Below are 25,764 nucleotides of genomic sequence, written 5' to 3'. Positions count from 1 at the left end.
TGTTATAAATATATATAAATTTACATTTATTTACATCAATACTATTACATTAAATTATAACACAAATGTCAAAAAATAAATAATATTTACACAAAAGTATCAAAAACTACTGTTTATATCCTAATATTATTATTTTTTCTACCAAATATGGTATCAAAATAGTTTTTAAATAAAAAAACTCTATAATATCAAATCAAAACCGAACAAACCCTTTTTTTCTTTTTTTCTCTTCTTTTTATTTATTGAACTGGACACTTTATTCTACTTGAAACTATAGTGTGCTTTCCACGTGATTGTATTTGATTAACAAAATTGAGTTTCAAAATATAATCGAGTTTTATTATACTCTCGATATGAAACTTAATTTTATGATTTAAAATGCTTTGAATATATCTCTGCCTGCCTATGCTCCTGCATTCATATATAAATCTAACAATTGATTAATTCAACAACGAAAATAAATAGCACCATAAAATGCCTAACTAGCCTTCAAAAACAATATATTATATATCCGAATTATTTATTACTCCCTTCGTCCTACATATCATGTCCACGTTGTCGTTTCTGTCCGTCCCACATAGTCACTTTCATTTTTTAAAAAATAATCACACTTTAATATCATTTTAAACTTTCTAATTTTTTTTAAAAAATTTAATTAAACTAATTAGTTATCTTAATTTTAATTTATAATTATTTATATTATCAGATAATTATTTTTACTAATACATTTTTAATTATCTACTAATTATATCCCTCCTATGGGAGGGAGGGAGTATTTTTTTCTCAATCTAAAAGGCAATGGTTTGTTTCCCCTCATAAAAATATAATTTTTCTAACCAAAACCTAAATACAAACCCACAGTTCAGTACAAATAATTTTTATCTTAAATTTGTTTTCAATAAAAAACTATATATATTATTTTATCTTATAAATATCATATTAAACATTTATTTCACCTTAAAAACAAAAAAACAACGAAAACTAAACTACACAAATATATTAAACTAGAATAGTTCATCAAAAGATTAGATGGATGGCTTAGATATAGGGCCAAAAAATAAAATAAAAATGCTCCAAAAAGTACAGCCGAAAAAAGCATATCATTTTAGCAACACCAACACATGGAAAATCATGTAGTTAACTGTATAATAACGTGTTTCTTCGGATATATTAAGGCTGTCCAATGTAGGTATCAATGCACTACTCTACACTACACTACACTACACTACAAATCCTCGAAATGAACATACGTATATCCATGCTCGTATACATGGCATGTAGACATGAATAGAGAGTGTAACGGAAAAAAACCTCACAAATATAAAGAAAAATCTTCGAGCCCACGAAAGCTAAAGCTACGGACAGCGATGCCATTACAATAATGCACACACACATACATAACTTAGGCTATCATATGCCCTTCCATCATGCTGGTTTCTTTTGCTAAATATTTTACACTAATATTAATTGAAAGTAACCATATTCATTTGTGAAAATTATGCCACTAGGTCCAATAAAACATACATACGCAGTCACAGCAATATTTTGTCAAGCAAGTTGATGATATTTATTATTCACCGTTACCAAAGAATTTAATCTAATCTCATACCGATCAATATAGAGCAATACAAACTATCCCATAAAAAATAAACAATGTTTAATAGGGGGATTCTTACAACAAGGAATGATATGGGAAGAGGTATATATTTTCACTACTTTATTACTATGGTTGATACATAATCATATTCCATCTCAGATTAATAACCTTGCCAAAATAACAAACCGTGAGCTATACTCAACCACCTATTACCCTTCACCTGTTTTGACAGTTTAAATTATGATTAAGATGAAAAATAAGAAATTGCCTACTGCCAGACCTCAAAAATGGGACATCCTGCAAGAATGACTCTTTAAAAGTGCTCGCGCTCTCTGAAAATTAAAAATATATAAGAAAATGACAGAATCATTCAACCCCAATGGTAATGCAGGTTTTTAAGTACCTGAATGATTCTGTCATTTTCTTTTTGAGAGTATTACTTTCTTGCCCTTGACAGAAAACCGGTCACTGTTTTCAAGCTGCAGAAAAATATTGTAAACCATTATAAATTAACAGGCATTAAAAAATTTGCTACTTGATTTCATATGTGGTGAGTGATTATAGCATTAGAGTATGTGTACCTTGTGCTTTAAAAATGCAATCGCCTCCTCAGAAGAAAGATTTGAAAATGTAGAAGGTGAGTGTTCATCCACAAGTTGCTTCAGCTGCTTGATCTTCAATGCCTCCCCAGGTACCTGCAGCAAGTATCGAGTCAGTGAAAGATGATAGCAGACTAGACAAATACTAGTGTCTAGACATAAAGTAAAATACCTTCCGAAGAAGCTGCCTACACAATTTCTTAAACTTTGGCCTCGGCCCATTGTCTGCCTCTGAATTTTCATTGTGTTTCCTTTTCCGTGTAGACTGTGAATAAGAGTCCTCGCCATCACTCTCGCCAAAAGTAGTCTTTTTCCCTTCAAAATAGCAGCCAGCAACCTTTTTCGGACGATCCTTTATACCAAGTCCTTGTTTTCCAGATGTGGCCTTGTCCTGAAAGAAAGTACATACTACGGAATGTTCATTCCTGCCTCAACATTCAACTATATTTCATATGAGACAACACATCTCGTTAATAGTAATCATCTGTTAGTTCAACTTTACAGAGAGTGGCCCTGTGGAGCACTAGCCAAAATAGAAGTGAAAACTCAAAAGCCATTTTACTTTTAAGCTTTACAGTGCATCAGGCCTCATTCTATGCGATAACAAACCAGCTAACAAGGCAAAGAGCACTTCCAGGAATGATTGAACACTTTATCCAAGAATATAGAGAGACAGTGAGCAGTGAATATACCTGAACAAGTTTGTAGAGATTTTCTTGGTCCTCCTCATTGAATGTCCTTCTCTTGTCAGCATTTTGACTAGTTCCAGACAAGATGGCATTCTTTCTTTTAGCTTCAGCACCAAGAATGCCTCCAACAACAAATCCATGTTTGTATCCCCACCACTCTGCTGGGATGTCTTGAACTATTTCTGTTAGTTGGTACATTGCATAATAAATTAGTTCCAGCATGAGATGAGAGAAATTTGGGAAGCTTGCGCATGAATATAAATGCATGTCAGAATCTGCAGGTGCTGATAATGTTGCATGGAACATCAGTAGTAACAAGAGTACAAAAAAATTACTGCAGCAATTTTACTGTCCAACAAAATAAGAATAAGAAGTCACCTTCAATGTCAGGAAAATGTATTTCAGCTGGTTTTGCATCTTCAGAGCTTTCCTTGGCATAGCTAATCTCGGGAGACTTAGCTCTATTTACCTGGAAGAATTACAAACTTTAGTGTGTCCAAGATAAAAAGAAAAAGGACAAATATAATACAACTTATAGAAGATATTCTTTAATGGATCCAAAAGAAGGCTTCTAGAACCATGGAATATGGGCAACAGAATTGAAGATGGGAATACCATCTAATCATTAACTGGACACCATGGAGTCAACTAATGATGTGCTCTGAGTTAACTGTTATAATGAAGACCCATCATTAACCAGACACCTTATTTGTTGCAACTGAATCGTCGACAGCCAATAAGCATATAATGAGTCTCCTCAAATTCCAATACAATTTTTAAGCAAAGCACCAGCAAAATTTTAACACTAACAACAGCCAACATTATGCCATAAGTTTTGAAGGCGACAATTTTTCTAGAAATATGTCATGATCATTATACATATATATATACATATAAACCAAATAAAGCATTTTGTTACTTGTGAATGATGGAAACAGAATTGAAACCAACTTACAAGGATTCCTTCTAGATCCTGTGATGAATACGCTCGCACATGCTTCCCCTTCTCTCTTCTCTTATACCTGCATGGCCAATATCAAATTCATACACTGTGTAGTTCAAATGGTTGCTTTATTAGTTTAAAAGCTCTAAACCATCAATGCACATCATATACTTACCTTCCTTGTGGCCGAGTAACTTTGACAACTGCGTCTACATCATTCTTAGAAGGGGAGTTAAGGGTTTTAGCTTCTTTTTTTTCATCTTCCCCATTGTCTGTAAAATAAAATCAACATCAGACCTCCTATACGTTATTGTGTTAACTGGTAACAAGCCAAATTTCATTGAACTTGAATCTACCTCCATCTATGTTGGCCTCAGGCGCTTGCTGCAAAATTATCCAAAGCCACCCTTAAATTCAACCATGGAATTGAGAAGAAAAGGCAGAAAAACATGAAAGAGGGAAGATTTCAATTGTACCACTTTTAATTTCTTAAGGATATTATCGAATTGTGCCGTATCAAATGCCCAAGCATTTGGCTTCTCTGTGCCTATACCTGTATGCAAAAGCCAAAAAAATCTCCATTATTGAATTTAAATAAACAGAACAGCAAAATAAACCCAATGAAACTCTGCATCACTAAAACAAGATGAGTGTGGTGAAAATCAGAAGGCAACCTAGAGTATCCTGTTTATTCTGCACCCTCACATATCCTTTAATGCCTTGCTTCTCTTTACCAAGTCCTTCTCCTTCTTCCCATCCCTGAGCAGAATTTCAAATGGAAAGACAGTCATTGACACTTGAACGAAACTAATAAATACTTCCCGTAGAGTTGGAACGTACACAAAATTCATGCTTTAAGATGACAAGAGAACAGACTACAACAAATCAATGTGCAATTGCATGCATACTTTCCCAATTATAGTTAACCACGCGCACACCGAAATACATAATAAGAAATAAACCAATTAACGGCGAGTAATAAAGCATTACCATTTGCTTCATGAGGCGGAAAGCTGCGGAATTCCGATCAACTCCCACGTAGCGGACAGGAGCCTCGGGTGCCGCCATCGTTCTCTTCGCAATTCACCCTCACAATCGCTTGATCGATGCAGCAAAAGAGAGACGGTGGGGCGAGGAGTTGACAGAGCAGCGGACAGGCTTAAACCCTAGAATACGAGGGTATGGCTCAGCGATTAAATCAACGGTCAAGATTTCGCTTTATTTAGATCTACGGTTGCCTTAACGCAACCGCTCTCCTCCCAAATTAATAGGTGTAGCGAATTGACTGATGCTCCACCGTTGGATCATATTTCGATCGTACGGCCATAATAGAATTAAAAACATATTTTAATTTTATCTGGTTCAAATTAATTAAATATTTTAAAATGTCACTGCAGTTTCCAAAACGATTGAAGGCACGCGGTCCACGAGCACTCGGAGCAACCAGTCGAGCAGTAGACCAGAAGTGATCCAGAATGGCGGCGATTTCCACTTCTTCTTCTTCTACCCTCTGTTATGCTGCTCCGCTTGCTAATTCATGCGTCGGAAAGCGGGCATCGGTCCAACTAATTGGACCGGATGTTGGTGGACGCGCGCTTCCTCGGATTAAAATCACGGCGAGACCTTCGTCGTTGTCGTCGCCACCAGTTGTGGCTGCGGCAACCAGTGCAGTTGAAGCAGAGCCGAAGACGCCAACTGCCTCTTCCTCGAAGGCGCTACCCTTTCGCGTCGGCCACGGCTTCGATCTGCACAGGCTGGAGCCTGGGTACCCTCTGATAATCGGTGGAATTAATATTCCTCATGATCGAGGCTGCGAAGCTCACTCCGATGGTAATTTGATGCCTATATAGTTCAAGTGTGTTGAAACATGTTGGTTGTAAGGTTTTATCGATTTTAACTGTCATTTAATCTAATATCAAGTTAATCCTTGACCTTAGTTTCAGTAATGCTTTGATTAGATATGTTCCTCGTATTGCAGGCGATGTGTTGCTGCACTGTGTAGTTGACGCGATATTAGGTGCACTTGGGCTTCCAGACATTGGTCAGATATTTCCGGACACGGATCCTAAATGGAAAGGCGCACCATCATCTGTTTTTATAAAAGAAGCTGTGAGTGATTCTCTGATATATTTTATTGGGGATGTAACACTTGGGATACCTTTACTTGATTTCCTTTCAAGCCCTAATTATATATGCTATGATTGTAGCAGGTTTTGCATATATTTACTGCCACAAAGATTTACTTGCTATACCTATGCGGAACTTGTTTGCTATGAAAAAAATGATAGTATTTGTTTATTTGAGAAATTAATAGAGTAAAAACATTCAAATTTGGTTGTGCCTGATGTTGGGGACAGCCTCAGCTATTCTTGTTTGTAATGTAGAACTACTATATCTGTTGCCATGATGAAAGATGAATTGCTAAAAAGCGGAAAGATCCTTAAGTTGATTTAATATAGAAAATTAAGGTTTGTGGACCGATCAATTCTAAATATAACAACCTATTATTTTCTATAGAGTTTTATTCTGCATTTTAAAATGTTGATGGCATGTTTATATTTCAAATCAGTGTTGAAAGTTGAAGTGCAGAGACCTCCTATGTACATGTTGTAGTGGAAATTTATTCACCAAATTTCAATATAACTAATTCTTGTAATAATAATAATCTCTGCATAATCACGATTTGATAGAAATTTTTAAATTTGCCTCAAGCATTGGAAATGAAATGGAACGCATGGTTCTACATCTACAAGTCCTCTCTTGGGGCACAATGTTTCATCAATATATAAATAACAGAAATATCTTTAGACTCCCAATCCTCATATGAAAGTATTTCTTGTCTGCGTGTTAATTAGTTTAATGGGTGATGTTTGTGGCATAAATAGAATTCTCTGTCTAGTCAATCAAATGCACTGAATATTATTCCGAGAGCAATAATTCATGGCAGGATCTAGATTTAAATGTAAGACAGTTGAATTAACAAAGTTCTTGATGAAGTTGAACCTGAATTTGTTGCTGTACTGTAGTCCAATCTGAGCAAAATTAGAGAAGATAGTCTAGAAGAAGGATGAATAAGAATGACTAGTGGATAGTCACTTTTTGCTTCATTACATATGATCCTGTAAATAAATCATACCTACTTTATCATTATTGTTTATTCACTTGTAACTCTATGTTTGGACTCTTTTAAAAATGTTTCTCTGTTAATAGATACACATCAGAGTACATCCACCCACCCACATGTTATTGTAGCCTGTAGTTCTGTTTTGCTATTTATATAAAACTGCAGTAGAAATCAACTAGCTATGCTATTCTTGAAACCAGCCGGTGATCCTAAGTCTAATTTATCCAGCAATTTGCTACATATCATTGCATCAGGTTCGTCTAATGCACGAGGCAGGTTATGAACTAGGAAACTTAGATGCAACATTGATTCTCCAAAGACCGAAGCTGAGCCCCCACAAAGAGACTATAAGGTCCAATCTATGCCTGTTGCTCGGGGCAGATCCTTCTGTTGTAAACCTCAAAGCAAAAACTCATGAAAAGGTCGACAGCCTTGGAGAGAATAGGAGCATTGCTGCCCACACAGTTGTTCTCCTCATGCGTAAGTAAATTATATCTTTAATGTACCCTAATTTTAAATGAGACCGATCACTTTTCTTGGCGGTGCACGCGATCAATAAAATATTTCGATTTGCTATTAATTATTTTGTGAAACAGGCATATCTAGCATATTTGTAAGAATGGGTTTTGTGGCTGCTCTATATTTTCTTCTTATGCAACCTAAATATATATATATGATTGAGATTATGCACGTGGAGCTTATTATAAACATGTCAAGTTTTGATAAACCTGTGAAATTAGCTGCCATAAACCCCTTCCATGAAATAGGCATTTAAGTTTTGATTTTTATTTTTGTTTCTTCTCTTCCTTAGGCCTCAAGTTAACCTAGTCAAAGAAAATTTTGTTTTCTCTTTGTCTTTCACCACTAAAATAGGAGGCTAGTCTTTTGTTTCAGTTGTGTTCGTCAAACATTTGTTAGTGAGATTTTAATTTTTTGGATTCGAATAGAAATTTCTGTTCAAACTATAAGTCCATACACAAAGTCGTGTTGGACTCGAATGCGTTCTCATTCTGATATACACGATTTTATCTATTTGGCGTTTAAAACGTAATCTTGCATATGCACCAGTGTCATATTGCGCTCCCAATTTGAACGGTTGCTTACGTCATTCAATAATAATAATAATAAGAAATATTTTTGTTTAGAAGTTATATGTAATGTTTATTTGTTTAGTTATTATTTATGCTATTATATATATTTACAACAATCCAACCACCACACCTAAAACAAACACAATTAAGAGATTAGAGAGAAAGAATTAAGGTGACAAATCAAGACTCATCATGTCTGCAGTTGACCGATCTAAAAAAACAGAAAGTTAAAATCCGAAAATTTGACTGACATTGTCTAAAGTTTAGTGGACTTTTCAAAGATTTCCATTGTCTGTTCTTTTGACTCAAGAAAATAATGTATGTATGTATCGATTACATTCAAGCATCATTATTTATACTATTTGCACCCACGTGGGCTTCTATATATGTGTTAGTCTTGCCCAACTATTTATCAGTCAGTAAATTACACTTTTTATTAATTATTATTGATAGAGTGGTCGCTGCTTTCCTTGGCCTTGGCCTGTTTTTGACGATGAACAAAAATTACTGCTATGGATTCTTGTTCCTCTATATTCTTATTCTAATTTAATCAATTTCTTGTTGTTATGCCAACCACTTTTTGTCCTGTTCTAATTTAATTAATTAGCTCTAGTGTTCTTAAAGTTTCAAAAACAGCACATCAGCATCGATCAGCGTCTGATGAGACCAGACTGAATTGCATTGGACTAATCTGATAGAGCTGAAACTTCCAGATGCATGCCTGAATTGATTTTATTAATGGGCAACTTCCAAATATATAATGAAATGAAATGGAAGTATATGTATTGTATTGTATTGGTGGTCAACCTGAACTGCAAAACCTATGGAATAAATAATGGAGTACTATTATTAAGCTTCAACAAACTGCATGCATGCTTGCTTGCTGCTCACTGCACCTCTTGGATTAAAATTACCTGACCCCAAATATATTTATTACTTTCTCTCTATATGTCCACAAAAAATGTGCTTATTTATTTTTACTTTTGTAACTTGCAAATAAAATGAGCATAGTTACGATGGATAGAAAGGAAATAGAATTTATTTTTATTATTGGCAGGCAGGGTGCGTAAGGTTTAGGACTTGTCGTCAAGTAGAAATTATGAATGCGTTGAAAGCCGCCTGTCAAAGATTGAAAAAGGGAATTATATATATATATATATATATGGTTATAGTTAAATTTGATTTGGATTATACGTACGTACGTATAATTCTGTTTTCCAGGCCGTAGTAAAGTAACCAGTATGGTCTTCCTCTACGTTAGTTAGTATGCCCTTCATTTCATAGGAAGCTTCATTCACGTGTAGTCCTTCCTACCTACGTAAACATCCTAATGCTACTGCTACACCTATATATAAGCACGAACTCACACACACCCCCTTACCACAATTCAATTCATTACGTAAATAACTTCTTCATTTATTGCAAATCCTCTGCTGCTTCATTTCTTCTATTCTTAATTCCATTCATTCGTTCATCCTTCTCGGATCTTCTTCTCTGAATCACTCACTCACTCACTGACTTTGGGATATACGTACAAACATACGTACATATAGATTAATAATATAATGGAGCAGATGCAGTTGCTGTCTAGAATAGCTTGTGGCGACGGACATGGCGAGAACTCGTCTTTCTTCGATGGGTGGAAGGCCTACGATAGCGATCCCTACCACCCCACCAACAATCCTCACGGGGTTATTCAGATGGGCTTAGCAGAAAACCAGGTAACTACATAACCAATTAATGGATTAGATTAATTAATTAATTAATTGATTGGATGATGATGATGATGATGACGTGTTGGTTTTTGTGCAGCTGTCGTTGGATTTGGTCGAAAAATGGGTTTCGGAGAATCCCCAGGCCTCAATTTGCAGTCCCGAGGGACTCCACCACTTCAAAGACACTGCCCTCTTCCAAGACTACCATGGCCTACAACAATTCACACAGGTACCTACCCTACCTACCTCCCTACCTACTGCATTAATCAATACTACTGTAATAACTAATCCGATCCGATCGATGTCGGAATTGCTACAGGCAGTCGCCAGATTCATGGAGAAAGTGAGGGGAGACCGGGTTCGGTTCGACCCGACCCGCATAGTTATGAGTGGCGGCGCAACCGGAGCCCAAGAAACCTTAGCCTTCTGCCTCGCTGACCCCGGCGAGGCCCTTCTCGTACCCACGCCGTACTACCCAGGGTCAGTGGCTCTATCCATTCTTTCTTGATAGTCAACTCAAGTCAAAGTCAATGCCTGAAAAGTCAATCACCATTTTCTTTCATCTTACAGGAACGACCGAGACCTGACATGGCGGACCGGGCTTAAACTCGTCCCCGTCGAGTGCCACAGCTCCGACGACTTCAAGCTCACCCGACAGGCTCTCGAATCGGCTTTCGCCGCCGCCAAAAAGTCAGACATTAGAGTCAAAGGTCTGCTCCTCAACAACCCCTCCAATCCCTTGGGCACTGTCCTCGACAGGGAAACCCTAATCGAATCCTTAAACTTCGCTAACGACAAAAACATCCACCTAATCTGCGACGAGATTTACTCCGCCACCGTCTTCAAACGCCCCGGCTTCGTCAGCATCGCCGAAATCGTGCAAGACGCAATCGCCGGCGCCGGCGATTGCCATTACAACCTCGACCTTATCCACATTATCTACAGCCTGTCGAAAGACCTCGGATTCCCCGGATTCCGCGTCGGAATTATCTACTCTTACAACGACGCCGTCGTCGCCTGTGCCCGGAAAATGTCGAGCTTCGGTCTGGTCTCGACGCAGACGCAGCGGCTGGTGGCGGCGATGCTGTCGGACGAGGCGTTCGTGGAGGGTTTTCTGGCGGAGAGCGCCCGGCGGCTGGGGCGGCGCCGGGCGATGGTGGCGGAGGGGCTGGCGGCCGTCGGCGTCGGGAGTCTGCCGGGAAACGCCGGGCTGTACTGCTGGATGGATTTGAGGAAGCTGCTGAAGAGTGCCACGTTTGATGCTGAGCTGGAGCTTTGGCACGTGATCATCCACGAGGTCAAGCTGAATGTGTCGCCCGGCGCGTCGTTCCACTGCGCCGAGCCGGGGTGGTTCCGAGTGTGCTTTGCGAATATGGACGACGCGACGGCGATGGTGGCGCTGGAGAGGATCAACGCCTTCGTGGCGCGGCGGAGGGAGATTGAGATTGATATTGCGAGGAAGAAGCAGTGGCGGCGCGGCGGGAAGCTTGAGATCAGCTTGTCGTTCCGGCGGCTCAAGGATGAGATGATGATGTCATCGTTGTCGCCGCATTCTCCGATGTCGTCGCCGCTTGTCCGGGCCAGGAATTAATTTGATTGATTATATATATATGTTTGTTTGTTTTTAGTTTTCAATTTTTTTTTTTTTTTTTTTTTGGGTATTGGAGTGATGTTAATTGGTTTTTTTGCTCCTTTTTTGATTTGATATCAAAATGGGATTAATCAGAAACGTCATTCCAAACCATATATTGTTACTAGTTTTATTTGATATTTGTGGATGTATTGATGATTTAAATAATAATACTAATGATTATAATAATTATTGTTACATACAAAATTATAGGCTAATCTACTAATTTTGTTAATTAATTGGAGTATCATGTCAAAATTATATTCCCAACAATAATGATAATTACATTTTTAACAACTTAATTTATTCAATTCCTTTTTTTTTTACATCATTAACTCATCTATTAATTCTTGCAACATCCTTATTTAAAAATACAAAGCAAACACATCATTAACTTGTAAGTATATAAATATTGGGAGTTGTTTGACGGGTGTTTAAGGGTGAGTTTGAGATTTTGCAATAGTAAAATATTTAAATTATGATATAGATATTATTTTTTTATACAATATAAATTAACATTTAATATTTCATTGTTCGCCAAAATTATATAAATTTGTTTAGGCATAAAAGTAATTTAAAAATAGTAATATTTTATATAAAAATATGGTAAATAAATTATAAATCAAAAGTATTATAAAATATTTATTAAATATTTGATAATAAAGAAACATTTTATTGATAAATTAATTATTATTTATAATAATAATAATAATAATAATATAATTTTGACAAATAAAGAAAATATAATAACAAAAAAATTAGTATTTGAAAAATAGTTTGTACAAAGAAACGAACTACTTAACTAGCTATTTACTAACATTCCATCTCTCATTCAAACTAAAACTCCCATCACCCAAAATTTTGTACTAAATTAAATCATTCTAATTTCTAAGTATGACCTATATATTATATTATATTATATTAATATTAATATTAATATGGAACTGGCGTGGACATTTTGCTAACTTGATCGACAACTTCAAGAATCTCTGCTCTGCTCCTCACTATCCTATGGAACACTTCCCTCACCTGCTGCTGCAGGGGTCCCAGCCCCTCCTCCATCCTCCGGCAGACCTCCGCCATCTCCGCCGTCATCGCCTCCACCTCCGTCGCCTTCTCCTCCTCCGCCGGAAACACGAACCCGTCCGCAAATTCCACCAGAGAATGGGCCAATTTCTCCATCCTCTGCAGCTCCTCCAGTAGGCCCGAAGTCCCTTTCTTCTCCTTCTTCTTCCAGTCATCGCCGATCTTCTCCTGCAGCCCGATTATGGGCTGGGCCCAGCCCAAATTCCGAGGGACCTGTAAATGGGCCGACAGCCCGTTCCGCTCCTGGCAGGGAATCGCCGCAACAATGGCCCACATCACGAAAACGAGAATCGTGTTCATGATGTAGACCGGCATCGCCGGACCGGTCGCCTCGTTGCCACGTGGCGCCGCGAGATTGGACGACATGGTCTGGATCTGCTTCGCCGCCGACCAGGATTTGGCGACGGACCACGACAGCGACCGGAAGTTTGCCGGAGCGCGGTCTTTGGTGATTCCGACGCGGCGGCCGAAGGAGCGGGTGCGCTCCGTCCACCGGACGTGGAAGTTGCTGCTGGTGTTCTCCTTGTCGTCGAACGCCATTGATGACAGCAGCGTCGTCAGAGCTTTCCGGGCGCGGCGGACCTGGCCGTCGCCGAGCGGAGCTTGGCGCAGCGCCGCGACGGCGATCTGCGCCAGCTTCTGCCAGTGCTGGATCAGGTCGACGCCGTGGTTGATGGCGTTGCAGATGTCGAGGGCCTTCACGGAACGTTCTAGAAGGTCCGGGATCAGGCGGTCCAGCGGCGGCTTCGAGAACTGCGTCGGGTCGCGGCCGGAGAGGAGGATCGCCTTGTACTCGGCCTCGCAGCATAGGAACACGTCGAGGAGTCGCCGGAACCAGGCGATGGAGAGGAACGGCGGCGGCGGAGGCGGCGGAGGGTGGCCGGATGTGTCCTCTGCGTCCGCCGGAGTCTCGGCGGCGGCGGCGGTGGAAGAAGTGTCGTGGTAATTGAGGGAGGAGAGGAGGTCGGAGAATCCATCAGCGACGTGTCTCTGGAGGAGCTCCAGGTCCTCGAGTTCCTGGTCGTGGACGGAATCGGAGGGAGAGAATTGATTCCGGCGGATGCTGAAGCGGTTGAGGAAGGAGCCCTGATTGTCGGCGCCCAGCATTGTCGATTGGAGAAATTCCGGCGATGGGATGTCGGAGAAACAAGTAACTGTTGGGAGGGGAAGAAGACGAGGGTGGAGATAAGAAACGACCGTTTGGCCGTTATCAATGTGGGACGGCGAAGCTTTATCGGGGGTTGTGACCGTTTCTCTAGTTTTTTGTGGGCCCACAGGCCCATATGATATTAATTTCAATTAAATCAGTATCACCCCTTAACTCACGTTACATAATTATTGTTTTATTGTTTGTTACTATGGAGTAAAAAATAAAATGAAAAGGGAAGAGTGATTAGCGGCCGCCGCCCTTTCATGTGCATTACTTTATTTAATACTCCCTCCCTCCCTCCTAAAAAACATTTATATTATTTAATGTGATTTATAATAACAACAACATCAGTCTTTATGTAAGATTATATCATTTCATGTTATTTATGCATACAGAATAACCTAGCCATTGGAGTTGGTAAAAATCTACATCCCAACGCAGTCAAGGTATTGGTAACTCGATTTATTAAATTTGCTAGCGGTTGGAAGTATTCCTCCTCCTAATGCTTTATCATTGAACTAAACCTGTTCGTTTTGAGTTCTTTTACCATATAATTTCGCGATAATATTATCTAAGAAATCACTACGGGGTGTGTTTACTTACGAGATTTTGATTTTGAATATAAAATTTTTGAATTGAAATAGTTGTTTGATGTGATATAAATATGTGTTGACGTTATATTTTGAATATAAAATTAATTTATAGTGTAATAAAATAAATAAAAATTGAGTGTTTAAATTTATATTTTTAAAGAGAAAAAAAAAATTAGAATAATAAAATGAGTAGTGAAATATTATAAAGGGTGTGTTTGTTTGGAGATTGGATTTTTAATCCACTGTTCATTCCATTTTTTTTTTTTTCAAAAATATCAAATCAAACACCTATTTTTTATTTTTTATATTATATTAAAAATCAATTTTACATTTAAAACATCTCATCAACACTTATTTATATCACATCATGCAACTATTCAAATTCAAAATTTTTAGTATTCAAATTCCAACTCAAAATCCAATCCCCAAGACAAACACACCGGAAAGTTGACAGAAGGAAGACCATTTCTTGGTCAATTGCTTCTCTACATGCAACGGAGGAAAGTTGGAGTGTGTTTTGAGGTAGGTAGGATGGGATTGAATTTTCTTTATTTATTTATTTTTGAAAATAAACATTAAACTAAATATATATTAAAAAAAATATTATATAAAAAATATTAAACATACATATAGATTACAGATTGTGTCGCATCTAATTCATAATGTCACAATATCAATTAATTTTTCTTGTGAATGCTCGCTTATGTGGCCGAACGAGTCAAATAGTTATACTCATTCTCGGAGTTGGGGTGAACTTACACCAAATCTGCAATAAATGGAACCAAACAATAAACTGAAAAGTCCAAAATTTTTTTAGCTCTATTCAAATAAAAAAAATTTAACTTAAAAAAAATATGGTAGTATTTATATAATAAGTTAATTATTAAATAATAATATTTAAAATTTTAAGAATATATATAAATACTTTCTTCCCTCAAATAAAAATCAATATTATTTATCGACACAATTTTAAATAAAAATATTATTTAAAAATATATATTAAACAATAATAAATATTAATTTTTTGTAAGAATATTTTATTTTTTATTTTTTTGTTATCCTCAATTTATAATAAATATTTTTACTTCTTTTTAATTATATTATTTCTATTTTATTTAATAATAATAATTTTGTTTTTATTTATTTATTATTTTCATCTGGCCTATTTTAACATTAAACCATAACTACTTCTTAATCTTTTATGATGGAAGAATGAGTAATATATTTAAAATAAACTTTAAATTAAGCCGCAAGTCGAGAATAAATAAATGGTTGTTCAAACTTTTGTTCTTGGAAATTTAAACCGCGTGCAAAAGTTGTTTGGGGCTTCCGACCACAGCAAGGCCTAGCTCTCGCCGCCGTTGCTTTCTCTCTAACTCGTAATGGCTCAGGCAAAAACCTCTGGTTCTGAAGCAGGTTCCGACACGTCTAAAGGGAACGGAGTGCCGACCTACGGCGGTAGATACGCGCGGTACAGTCTGTACGGTAACTTGTTTGAGTTGCCTAGTAAGTACGTTCCTCCACTTCGGCCGCTTGGTCGTGGCGCCTATGGCCTTGTCTGGTTAGTGATTATTGAAGATAGACCAATGATTGTTGCTCGAGTTCGAGTTTTATTTGTTTATTTTTCACTAATTTTTTTTTTTGTGAATGCTACTTGATGAGTTGATGTTATTGCCGTCGTGGTGAAAGTTGTTTTGTAATTGATCAATCGGTTTGTGTTTAACCTGTGAGTGGAAAAGCATCATGTTTTTGCAATTGGTGTTTCATTCATGTGACTGAAACTTTAGGATAGGTGAATCTATCTGTTCTTAATAGGCATGGGCGTTTATGTAGTCTGGTATCTGATCTATGATTGAGCCTGTAGGGATAATTGTTTTGCACTGCTTACCTTTGAAAATTATGTGCAGTGCTGCTATCAACAGTGAGACTAAAGAGGAGGTTGCCATCAAGAAAATTGGCAGCGCCTTTGATAATAGGATAGATGCCAAAAGGACATTGAGAGAGATTAAACTCTTACGCCACTTGGATCACGAGAATGTAGGCCAAGTTCATTACTCTGCTCTACCTGAAATCCTGTACAACTGGTGTTATTCTTTACCACTTACTTGGTTTAGATTTATAAAATTTGTTTCCATGTATTTTGCTCAGATTATTGCTATCAAGGATATTATAAGGCCACCAATCAGGGATACTTTCAAAGACGTCTACATAGTCTATGAATTGATGGATACAGATCTGCATCAGATAATCCGCTCCGATCAAGCACTGACTGACGATCATTGTCAGGTCTGGTCTCTCCTTATGCTGAGACTACATAGATTTTTTAAATGGTTCATGAGTTATACCACATTGCAAGTCAGCCGTAGATTTTTCTTTACAAATTTTTACCCGAAGAATTAGGATAAAGGTCAATTCCATGAAAAAACATGAATATATTTTCTTATGCTCCTATTTGCAGTACTTCCTGTATCAACTGCTGAGAGGATTGAGATATGTGCACTCAGCACATGTCTTGCATCGTGACCTTAAGCCCAGCAATTTGTTTCTGAATTCAAATTGCGACCTTAAAATTGGAGATTTTGGGTTGGCAAGGACCACATCTGAAATGGATTTCATGACTGAATATGTAGTCACTCGTTGGTATCGAGCTCCTGAATTGCTCCTTAACTGTTCGGAATACACTGCTGCAATCGATGTATGGTCTGTTGGGTGTATTTTTGCTGAAATAATGACCAGAGAACCTCTATTCCCTGGCAAAGACTATGTTCATCAGCTGAGGCTCATCACTGAGGTACTCTTTTGTGGCTATAAATATCAGTTTCTGCATTTTGTTTCAATGATCAAAAACTGTCTATATGTTAGCTACATTCATCTAATACATAAGTTATGGTTTCTCTCATCTCTGAAGCTATTAGGCACACCTGATGAGGCAAGCCTTAAATTTTTACGAAGTGAAAATGCCAGCAGATATGTAAAACAGCTCCCATCTTTTCCCAAACAAAATTTCTCTGCTAGATTTCCCAGCATGTCTCCATTGGCATTGGATTTGTTAGGCAAGATGCTTGTCTTTGATCCTGACCAACGAATAACTGGTATGACAGCTCTCTTTTGGGCAATAATTTTAGACTTTCTCCTTGAGTTCCAACTTGATTGTGCTAATATTTATTTTCTTGATCATACAGTTGAAAATGCTCTCTGCCATCCATATTTGTCCTCTCTCCATGATATCAATGACGAGCCAATTTGCTCCAGACCTTTTAAATTTGATTTTGAGCAGCCTTCAATTACTGAGGAAAACATCAAGGATCTTATATGGACAGAGTCGCTTGCCTTCAATCCAGATACCATTAATTAATCATGTGTATTAATGGCATCTCACATGATTTATTGTTCACCAAAATCTTATGATTTCTGTATAAAAATGTATCCTGCTATCATGCGAGATATTGCTCATACTTATCAATTTCTGTGAGTGAGATTATGTTTGTAATTCATACCTGGATTAGGCCAATAGAAACAACACAATGCTATGTTTTCCATGACTCTTGATCTATACTCTCATACAATGCAGTTTTTATTCGATGGAGCTAGCTGTATCACACTGGATGTCAAATATTTTTGTCCGATTTATTTTAAAGTTTACTTATCTTTAATTTTGAGTTGACAATGCTAACAGTGTGGAAACTTAAAGACCTGCTGCTGAAGGAGATAAGATGAAGGTACACTTTCATCTGAATATACTGATTAATTTAATTTAGCATCTTTCACTTGGAACAATTTCCTATTACAGATGTTTCATTACATGATTGTTTAGTAAATGCTTCCTTCTGTAAGAGCATGTCTTGATTTCAACATTGTCAATAGGTATGCTATCGGTGGGAAAGTTACAGGCTGCAATGTACTCCGGGCCCTTGTCTGGAAGTGCACCACATGGCTGAGGAACCACACCACTTGAGAACCCTTCAATATTGGTGCAATTCCATGGTAATTTCTTGGTATTCTTTGCAAGCTCAATTGTCACATTCGATATGCAAATGCCTGTGAACGGATCACCCTGTATTCCCTCTAACTTAGCTGCCATTGTCACATTCTCAGCAATTATGTCACGATAGTTTATATTGTTTATCACCGGAAGAGCCTTAGGATCATAGTTGTTGTCTGGATGAGAACCATAATTCCCTGTCATCCAGAACACCCATTTCATAGTTTTCATAGTCATCCCTCTGACATATATGTCCTTCACGTACCCTCCCCTGCCAATGGATGTCTTGATCCTGACCCCTGATTCCGAATTGATGGCAAGAATATCTTCAGCTCTAACATCCTGAATCCCTCCAGACATCTCACTTCCTAATGCAATCACTGCACTGTCTGGAGAGATACATGTGAGCCTTCTGATTACCAGTTGCCTGGTTGGCATCCCAAATGAAATTCCATACTCATCCCACCCACTCTTGACAGCAATGCAATCGTCCCCGGACACAATGTAGCAGTCCTCAATCCTAGTGTTCGTGCAAGAATCTAGAATCCAAACCAAGCTAAGCTTAGAAAACATTATTCAACTGATAATAGGTCAGATTATTATTCTTTCAGCCCTACCTGGATTGATCCCGTCTGTGTTTGGTGAAGTCACAGGAGCTAGTATCGTAAGGCCTTGCACGATGACATTACTGTATCCCATAAATTAACCATCATATTTTCTCCTTCAAATATATATATATATATGTGTATATATCTTCAAGAATTTAATCAGGGATTGTATTACCTGCTGTATACAGGATGGACATTCCAGGATGGGGAATTAACCAGGACTAGGTTCGATATCTGGACGTTCTCAGAGTACATGATTTCAATCAGGTAAGGTCTAGTGAACTGTAATTCCCCTTTGCGAAATTTTTTCCACCAGGACTCACCTTGGCCATCGATCGTGCCATTGTCTCCTGGAAATCAGCTCAAATTAATATCCCAAACGGCACAGCACACAATCGTGTCTCCACCACAATATGTTACTTCTCTCTTACCTGTTACAACTACATCAGTCAGATTGGCGCCAAATATGAGGCTGATGTATCTTCCACCTGATGCATCCCTTCCCCGACCGTACGAAGGCAGGGGCTCTATTACAGCCCATTCATTTTCATCCTACAAGAAACCGAATGCTCATTATTCTTGTGCCTTAATTTCCAGGTTGATTATCAATCCCAAGATCCGGCGAATCCTCAAACCTGAGAAGCAAGGAGAACAGCATCTTTATGGAGATAGAGAGTGAAATGACTGGTGAGATTGAAGCTTCCGGTCAGCCACTTTCCCGGAGGAACAAACAACATGGATCCACCATCTTCCTCAAACTGGGCAAGATAATCAATGGCTGCCTTGAAGGCTTTGGTATTGGATGTCACTCCATCTCCAACCCCTCCAAAATCGGTCAAGGAAGCACTGTGAGCCCTGCAACTTATCGCGCAATACTCGAAGCTCTCCCACGGGTAATGATGTCGACCGTCGACAGATTCTATTCTCAGCAGCAGGATTGTGGCAGCAAGAACACATATGGCTTGAATTGCCTGCAGATTCACATATGACTAGGTAATTTATTTAAGGCAGGAAATTAAAAAAAAAAAAGAAAAGTTCATTACCTGTGGTTTTCTTGGCAGCTCCATGCAACAACACTTTTAGTTATAGTTGGTTGTAAGAGTCTTGTTTGAGATTAAGACATTAATATAGGATGTGGAGGAGTTGGGTACAGTGTTAGGCTTAAAGAATAAAGACATGTGGATGTAAAAATTAAAAAAAAAAAAAAAAAAAAAAAAATGAAAATGGAAATTACAGAATTACAAGAAATAGTTGCAGCCCACTTGACCCTATTCAAAGAATTTTTTAGGTATGCAAAATAGGGTGTTAGTTAGAGAAAATTCTCAATAATTGTCCACTTTAAACTGTATTCTTGATATATGTATTTATGTATGAATATTCATTTTTGGTGATGCCATTGCCAAACAAATTAGGCGTACATGACTTCAATATGGTTGAAAAAAATTTCAAATCTTTAACTAACTCAACTGGTAATCATTTTAGGGTTTATTTATTTAATTTCATCATTACGTGGATTTATGGGAAATAGATATTCCCACTCTACAACATGTAGTGTGGCTTTGTGGAAAATCAAATAAGAAGTCACTATGGTTAATGGTTGCTTCAGAGACTGCCCACTCCACTTTGAAGCAAAGACAATTGGACATTGGTGGATAATACAAGAAACCCTCAAATTAGGCCAATATTTATAAATATAATTTCTTGTCTTTTAATATTTGGGAGACAACTGTTGTCGCATTATATTATTTAATTTAATATCGACATAGACAATTATATTTATATATTCCCGTGAATCGAATAATAATGTCACGGGCCATAGTTTTGCAAATCTCATGAAGGCTGGGGACCATTCCCAATAAATACTCATAAGGTTAAAAGATAGAAATATTTGCTTAAATTAAATCAGGCCGCTCCCTGAAAATAATTTGAATTGATAAATCCCATTAAAATAGTCAGTGGATTAATTTGTGTATTTAAATTTAAAATACCAACTAATATTCGAATCTGTCGTGGGATTGGTGAAGTGGGGGGTGGGGTGGTGTGCCCACGTGGATTTTATTTGCATATCATTTGTCAGGATTAGGGTTTGATTGTATCCTGTCTAATAAAGCAATCTTACACCATTCTCTTTGCAAATAATTTATTTTAACAAAATTGAAAATTAAATTCATATGCTGCCAAGACTGGACTGGAATGCAAAGAGTAATATAATGGGCTTACTAAATAAATAGGCCCAGTTATTAAATTAGCCCAAAACCTAAGTTAAGGCCCAAATATTTGGGCCTTGAGGACATGAAATAGAGTTTGAGTCCAAATTAAAGGCCCAACATTTATACAGGATCCACGTTTGCAATTTCTCACTCCTGATTTTTAACTAAAATCAAATGTAGGTCTCATGACTCATGAGTGACTTAAATGTGATTTCCATTGAATAAATAAAGGAATACTATTATACTACCCTAAGAAAGTAGCATTAAGACTAAATATAAATATGTTGTCTTACAGAAATAATAATAATATAGAGGGGGGGGGGGGGGGGGGGGGGGGGACAAAGGACTAGTGTTCAAAAGTAGCTATAAGAAAATTTTTACTATTAGTACAGGAATAATTGCCTCAAACTAATCGAGATTTATTCATTATATATAATACAGGTTTTTGTTATCTTACAATATTTTTATAACATAACACATGAAAATATTAAATAAAATCATATAATTGTACTCCATGAGTGTATTGTATTTGTTGAAATCAACTATAAATTTAATATTTCATATTATTTATATTTACTCAATGTCTTAATTGTCTTATTATTATTTTATTTTTTTTAGAATTTTATGATATATTTAAAATTCTAAAAAATTAATATATCGGTAAAGACTCAATCAACACACATCCTAAATACAAACAACTTACAACATCAAGGATGACACGGTGGATTCAAATTCGGACGTCTTCAAATCTTGTCTGTGATATATAGTTCATGTAGTATAACTTGTCTTGTATTGTAAGAACAGGCTCTGGACAAACAACATCTAGTGATATCCGAATTTGAACCTAGTTGGATCACCTTTTATATTGTAATTTTATTTTATTTTTTATTACATGGAATTCACAGTCGTTAATAAAAATGTACGCTGAGTAAACTTTCGATTTAACATAATACTTTGCAAACTAAGTTTGACAGAAAAATCACATTATCCGAACTATACGTAGAGGTGACCTGTAAGCAATCTTATATTTTAAGTTTTTTTATATTTATAATGTATGATGATTGACTCTTTAGAGCATCAACATCTACTTTAGAGAAATTCCATGTCCGTAATTTAAATAAAAATAAAAATAAAAATAGTGAGGTGGAGTAGAAGCGTTGCCGGACAGAGCAACTCAAGAGAATTTTTTGTTGTTTTTTTTACAAATAGTATTTATTTAATTATTTATTTTTATTTTTTTTATATTTTGTATTATATAAAATTTTATTCTGATATATATTGATATAATTTTATTTAAATTTAATAATATTATTAATTATTTTAATATAAATTAAAAAATATACATATTTTTTGTAATGAAATGAAAAAAATAGATTGTGAAATAAAAAAATAATATAAATTGTAAATTGTGAGAAAGTTTTAGTGAGTTTCTTATCAATATGCTAATGTTTTTAACTTTTAAATAAATTATTATAAAGTAAAATAATAAAAGCAAAACATCTGGGCAGGACTTCAGGTCCTTGGACTAAACCGGGTTCGTAATTATATGTCCGACGCTTTTAGTCCCTGGACCTGAGAGCCGTATCGTTTGGTCATCTCAATTCCCAACCCATCTCCATCCTCACCCAATGTATAGATACAGAAAATCTGTATATATACACCCACCCACCCCACTCCACGCCACCCCGGAGACGCATCTTACATTACATTACTTAAAAAGACAGGGACAGAAGCAGAGCACACGCACCGCCAAATTATATATATACCTATCGAAGGGTTAGGAACTCTGTCGGGCCAGCCCAGCGGAGTGTGCAACTCTGCCTGCATGCTCCACCTCCATTCAATCATTCATTCTTTCATTCAATTGTTTTGATCACCGTTTGCTCGGAACTCAGATCTGTGTTTTGCCATCTCAGTTCCCGCGCTTATGCGTCGAATCGATCAGATGTGAACTGGAAAAGGGGAACTCGAAGACGAAGACACGAAGTTCATCGCCGCTGCAGTTGGGAAACGATTCAACTTTGGGGGGATTTTAATTTAGGGATCCTGAATTTGGAGAAGGATAATTATGAAGGCGATGGAGAAGCTCCTATTGAATTCGAATTCCCTGACGGCGAGCAAATCGAAGCCGAAAGTGTTAGTATGGCTGTTTCTGTTCGTCTCAGCTACTTATTTGGTCTACACATTGAGGCTGCTTTCGTCTCCTCACCCGCCTTGCGACGACGACGGCGGCGGCGTCGTTTTCCTCAATAGCCGCCGCGATTCCGTGAACGCCTCATCGCCGGAGAAATTCGCGTCTCAATCGAAACAATCGGCGGAACAGAGCCTCGCCACGACCGGATTAGAGCACATTGTCTTCGGCATCGGGGCGTCGGCGAAGCTGTGGCCGCGCAGGAAGGAGTACATAAAGCTGTGGTGGAGACCGGAGAAGAAGATGCGGGGAACCGTCTGGCTCGACAAGCCTGTCAAGGCTTACAGAAACGAGAGCCGGAGCCTACCGGAAATCAGAATCTCCGGCGACACTTCGCGCTTCCCGTACAGGAACAAGCAGGGCCACCGCTCCGCCATCCGTATTTCCAGGATCGTCTCGGAGACTCTGAGGCTGGGAGGAATGGATGGCGTGCGGTGGTTGGTGATGGGCGACGACGACACGGTCTTCTTCACGGACAATCTGGTTAGGGTTCTGAACAAGTACGATCACAATCAGTATTACTACATCGGGAGCTCCAGCGAGAGCCATTTGCAGAACATATATTTCTCCTACAACATGGCTTACGGCGGCGGCGGCTTCGCCATTAGCTATCCTCTGGCCAAGGCACTCGAGAAGATGCAGGATCGGTGCCTCCATAGGTACCCTGGTTTGTACGGATCCGACGACAGAATGCAGGCTTGTATGGCTGAGCTCGGCGTTCCACTTACCAAAGAGCTTGGTTTTCATCAGGTGATCATCGGATTTAACACCTAACTTCATTGTTTGATTGATTCTTTTAGGATTATGACAAATTCTTGCATTCTTTTAGGTATTCAGTTTGGGAAATTCCCATGTTCTGTGTGTCTAATTTGGTAACTCTGTTTCGATTTTGAAGTGCAAGAAATTCATGTGGTTGATTTTTGGGGCCAATTCTTGTTCTTTCTTGTGCCTTCACTGTCTTCCCTAAAACTGCATTTTTGTGTCGAATGTTGAATCATACTTTCCGAAAGTGTTCTTTGATTTCTAACCCTGGTTTTTATTTCCCTTTTTGTCTGTGTATGGAATTCAGTTTGATGTTTACGGAAACTTATTCGGGTATCTTGCTGCACACCCTGTTGCTCCATTGATCACATTGCACCATCTCGACGTGGTGGAGCCAATATTCCCGAATACAACCAAAATACGAGCGCTACAACGGCTGCAAGTCCCAATGCAGCTTGATTCATCAGGCCTGATGCAGCAGTCAATTTGCTACGACAAAACAAATCAGTGGACAATATCAGTTTCTTGGGGGTTTGCAGTTCAAGTAATCCGCGGGGTATTGTCTCCTCGTGAGATGGAGATGCCGTCAAGAACCTTCTTGAATTGGTACCGGCGAGCTGATTACCATGGATATGCTTTCAACACAAGGCCATTCGCGAGGAACCCGTGTCAGAGACCCTTTGTTTTCTATTTGTCAAAGGCTGTAATGGAGCCAAACACGAATCGAACCTTCACCAAGTACACTCATCACCGCGTCCCTCATCCTCTATGCAAGTGGAATTCGACAGATCTGGAGGAGTTTGACATGGTGAAGGTTTACAAAATGGTTGACCCACATTTATGGGATAGGGTAAGCCAAGATCCTACCACTTGCATTAAGTTATATATTTCTTTCTTAACATAAACACCACGCGTCGAATTGTTGTTGCTAATGTTTCATCGCAGGAAGTCGAACTCCTGACAAAAGAAACTCTTACATACGCCATTGTTGGAATGGCAGTAATATTATATGTGATTCTATGTCTCGTTCATTGCATTAAAAGATATATAGTTTCGATAACAGCAACGTTGTTTGTTTGATATCCTTGTTGGTGTTCCCATGATCTGATTAGATCAGATCTTGATCTTTATTTATTATTAGAGTTGACTCTAGAGTTTGTTTTGTTGGCAGTCTCCGAGACGAAACTGTTGCCGCGTAATGAGCAGCGCAAACAAAAGCTTGGCCATCGAAGTCGGCGTATGCGAGGAAGGTGAGATCAGTGAAGTACATCGATGACTCGCCAACCATGTTTCATGCCTCAGATTTATTATTAATAATAATAATTATTATTATTATTATTTTTTTAACATTCTCTAATGCCATGGATATCAGGATTATTCAATTTTATCTGTGTAATTAATAGCTTTCTGTTTATTTATAGAGGCTTGGGGCTGGTGTAGGCCCTTGCATTTCGTTACTAATTCAGGTTTCAGGCATGAAAACTGGGAATACATGTGTATCTATATTTATAACATTAATGTTGACACGTGGTATTTCTATTAATATATAGAATAGGGAATTATATATATGTATATTCCGAGAATCATGGCATGTGAGGGTCACTAATATTTGAAAGAAGAAATTCATCATCAATCATATGTTGTCTGCATTTCCTCTTTCATGGCAGAAATGATTTTATGTTGTGGGCATGGCATTTATATTTTTTTATTTTTCATGGGCATAGATTTGATTTTAGTGAATAGTGATGGAGAGGAGATGAGATGTGATGTGCCACCAACTTTGTCGAAAATGCC

General features: G+C 37.9%; 7 protein-coding genes across 8 annotated transcripts; 4 read left to right on the top strand and 3 right to left on the bottom strand.

Annotated features, from left to right (window-relative positions):
• Positions 1 to 1,618: 1,618 nt before the first annotated feature.
• Positions 1,619 to 5,012, bottom strand: LOC127265495 (G-patch domain-containing protein 1). The gene is made up of 12 exons (XM_051295306.1): positions 4,819 to 5,012; positions 4,503 to 4,587; positions 4,305 to 4,381; positions 4,185 to 4,212; positions 4,004 to 4,100; positions 3,841 to 3,907; positions 3,264 to 3,354; positions 2,889 to 3,067; positions 2,369 to 2,587; positions 2,179 to 2,292; positions 2,001 to 2,076; positions 1,619 to 1,929 (listed from the first exon to the last, which is right to left on the bottom strand). The coding sequence occupies exons 1-11, from the start codon at positions 4,894 to 4,896 to the stop codon at positions 2,014 to 2,016; spliced, it is 1,098 nt and encodes a 365-aa protein (XP_051151263.1). The 5' UTR covers positions 4,897 to 5,012; the 3' UTR covers positions 1,619 to 1,929; positions 2,001 to 2,013.
• Positions 5,013 to 5,225: 213 nt separating this feature from the next.
• LOC127265496 (2-C-methyl-D-erythritol 2,4-cyclodiphosphate synthase, chloroplastic) lies at positions 5,226 to 7,532 on the top strand. The gene is made up of 3 exons (XM_051295307.1): positions 5,226 to 5,658; positions 5,807 to 5,937; positions 7,207 to 7,532. Exons 1-3 carry the CDS (start codon positions 5,304 to 5,306, stop codon positions 7,438 to 7,440), a joined length of 720 nt encoding a protein of 239 aa, XP_051151264.1. The 5' UTR covers positions 5,226 to 5,303; the 3' UTR covers positions 7,441 to 7,532.
• Positions 7,533 to 7,667: 135 nt separating this feature from the next.
• On the top strand, positions 7,668 to 11,547 carry LOC127265494 (1-aminocyclopropane-1-carboxylate synthase-like). The gene is made up of 4 exons (XM_051295305.1): positions 7,668 to 9,764; positions 9,856 to 9,987; positions 10,078 to 10,238; positions 10,329 to 11,547. Exons 1-4 carry the CDS (start codon positions 9,609 to 9,611, stop codon positions 11,347 to 11,349), a joined length of 1,470 nt encoding a protein of 489 aa, XP_051151262.1. The 5' UTR covers positions 7,668 to 9,608; the 3' UTR covers positions 11,350 to 11,547.
• Positions 11,548 to 12,220: 673 nt separating this feature from the next.
• Positions 12,221 to 13,779, bottom strand: LOC127265694 (protein ROH1-like). The gene has a single exon (XM_051295634.1). It carries the CDS (start codon positions 13,579 to 13,581, stop codon positions 12,322 to 12,324), a length of 1,260 nt encoding a protein of 419 aa, XP_051151591.1. The 5' UTR covers positions 13,582 to 13,779; the 3' UTR covers positions 12,221 to 12,321.
• Positions 13,780 to 15,498: 1,719 nt separating this feature from the next.
• LOC127265730 (mitogen-activated protein kinase homolog MMK2-like) lies at positions 15,499 to 20,037 on the top strand. Of its 2 annotated transcripts, XM_051295690.1 has the most exons (9): positions 15,499 to 15,778; positions 16,125 to 16,254; positions 16,366 to 16,503; positions 16,676 to 17,008; positions 17,126 to 17,309; positions 17,400 to 17,936; positions 18,082 to 18,201; positions 18,996 to 19,074; positions 19,405 to 20,037. In XM_051295690.1, the coding sequence occupies exons 1-6, from the start codon at positions 15,600 to 15,602 to the stop codon at positions 17,570 to 17,572; spliced, it is 1,137 nt and encodes a 378-aa protein (XP_051151647.1). In that variant the 5' UTR covers positions 15,499 to 15,599; the 3' UTR covers positions 17,573 to 17,936; positions 18,082 to 18,201; positions 18,996 to 19,074; positions 19,405 to 20,037. The 2 variants fall into 2 exon arrangements, with proteins under 2 accessions (XP_051151647.1, XP_051151646.1); XM_051295689.1 differs by lacking the exons at positions 18,996 to 19,074; positions 19,405 to 20,037 and having other exon boundaries at positions 18,082 to 18,351.
• On the bottom strand, positions 17,918 to 19,952 carry LOC127265729 (probable polygalacturonase). The gene is made up of 6 exons (XM_051295686.1): positions 19,851 to 19,952; positions 19,443 to 19,778; positions 19,239 to 19,359; positions 18,983 to 19,157; positions 18,817 to 18,887; positions 17,918 to 18,738 (listed from the first exon to the last, which is right to left on the bottom strand). The coding sequence occupies exons 1-6, from the start codon at positions 19,872 to 19,874 to the stop codon at positions 18,002 to 18,004; spliced, it is 1,464 nt and encodes a 487-aa protein (XP_051151643.1). The 5' UTR covers positions 19,875 to 19,952; the 3' UTR covers positions 17,918 to 18,001.
• Positions 20,038 to 22,641: 2,604 nt separating the features above from the next.
• On the top strand, positions 22,642 to 25,536 carry LOC127265728 (uncharacterized). The gene is made up of 4 exons (XM_051295685.1): positions 22,642 to 22,793; positions 22,934 to 23,958; positions 24,278 to 24,820; positions 25,142 to 25,536. The coding sequence occupies exons 2-4, from the start codon at positions 23,086 to 23,088 to the stop codon at positions 25,244 to 25,246; spliced, it is 1,521 nt and encodes a 506-aa protein (XP_051151642.1). The 5' UTR covers positions 22,642 to 22,793; positions 22,934 to 23,085; the 3' UTR covers positions 25,247 to 25,536.
• Positions 25,537 to 25,764: the final 228 nt, after the last annotated feature.

The sequence above is a fragment of the Andrographis paniculata genome, unplaced genomic scaffold (assembly GCF_009805555.1).
Source record: "Andrographis paniculata isolate CXL003 unplaced genomic scaffold, ASM980555v1 Contig73END, whole genome shotgun sequence".
NCBI classification, from domain to species: domain Eukaryota; kingdom Viridiplantae; phylum Streptophyta; class Magnoliopsida; order Lamiales; family Acanthaceae; genus Andrographis; species Andrographis paniculata.
This window is presented reverse-complemented; position numbering and strand designations above follow the sequence as displayed.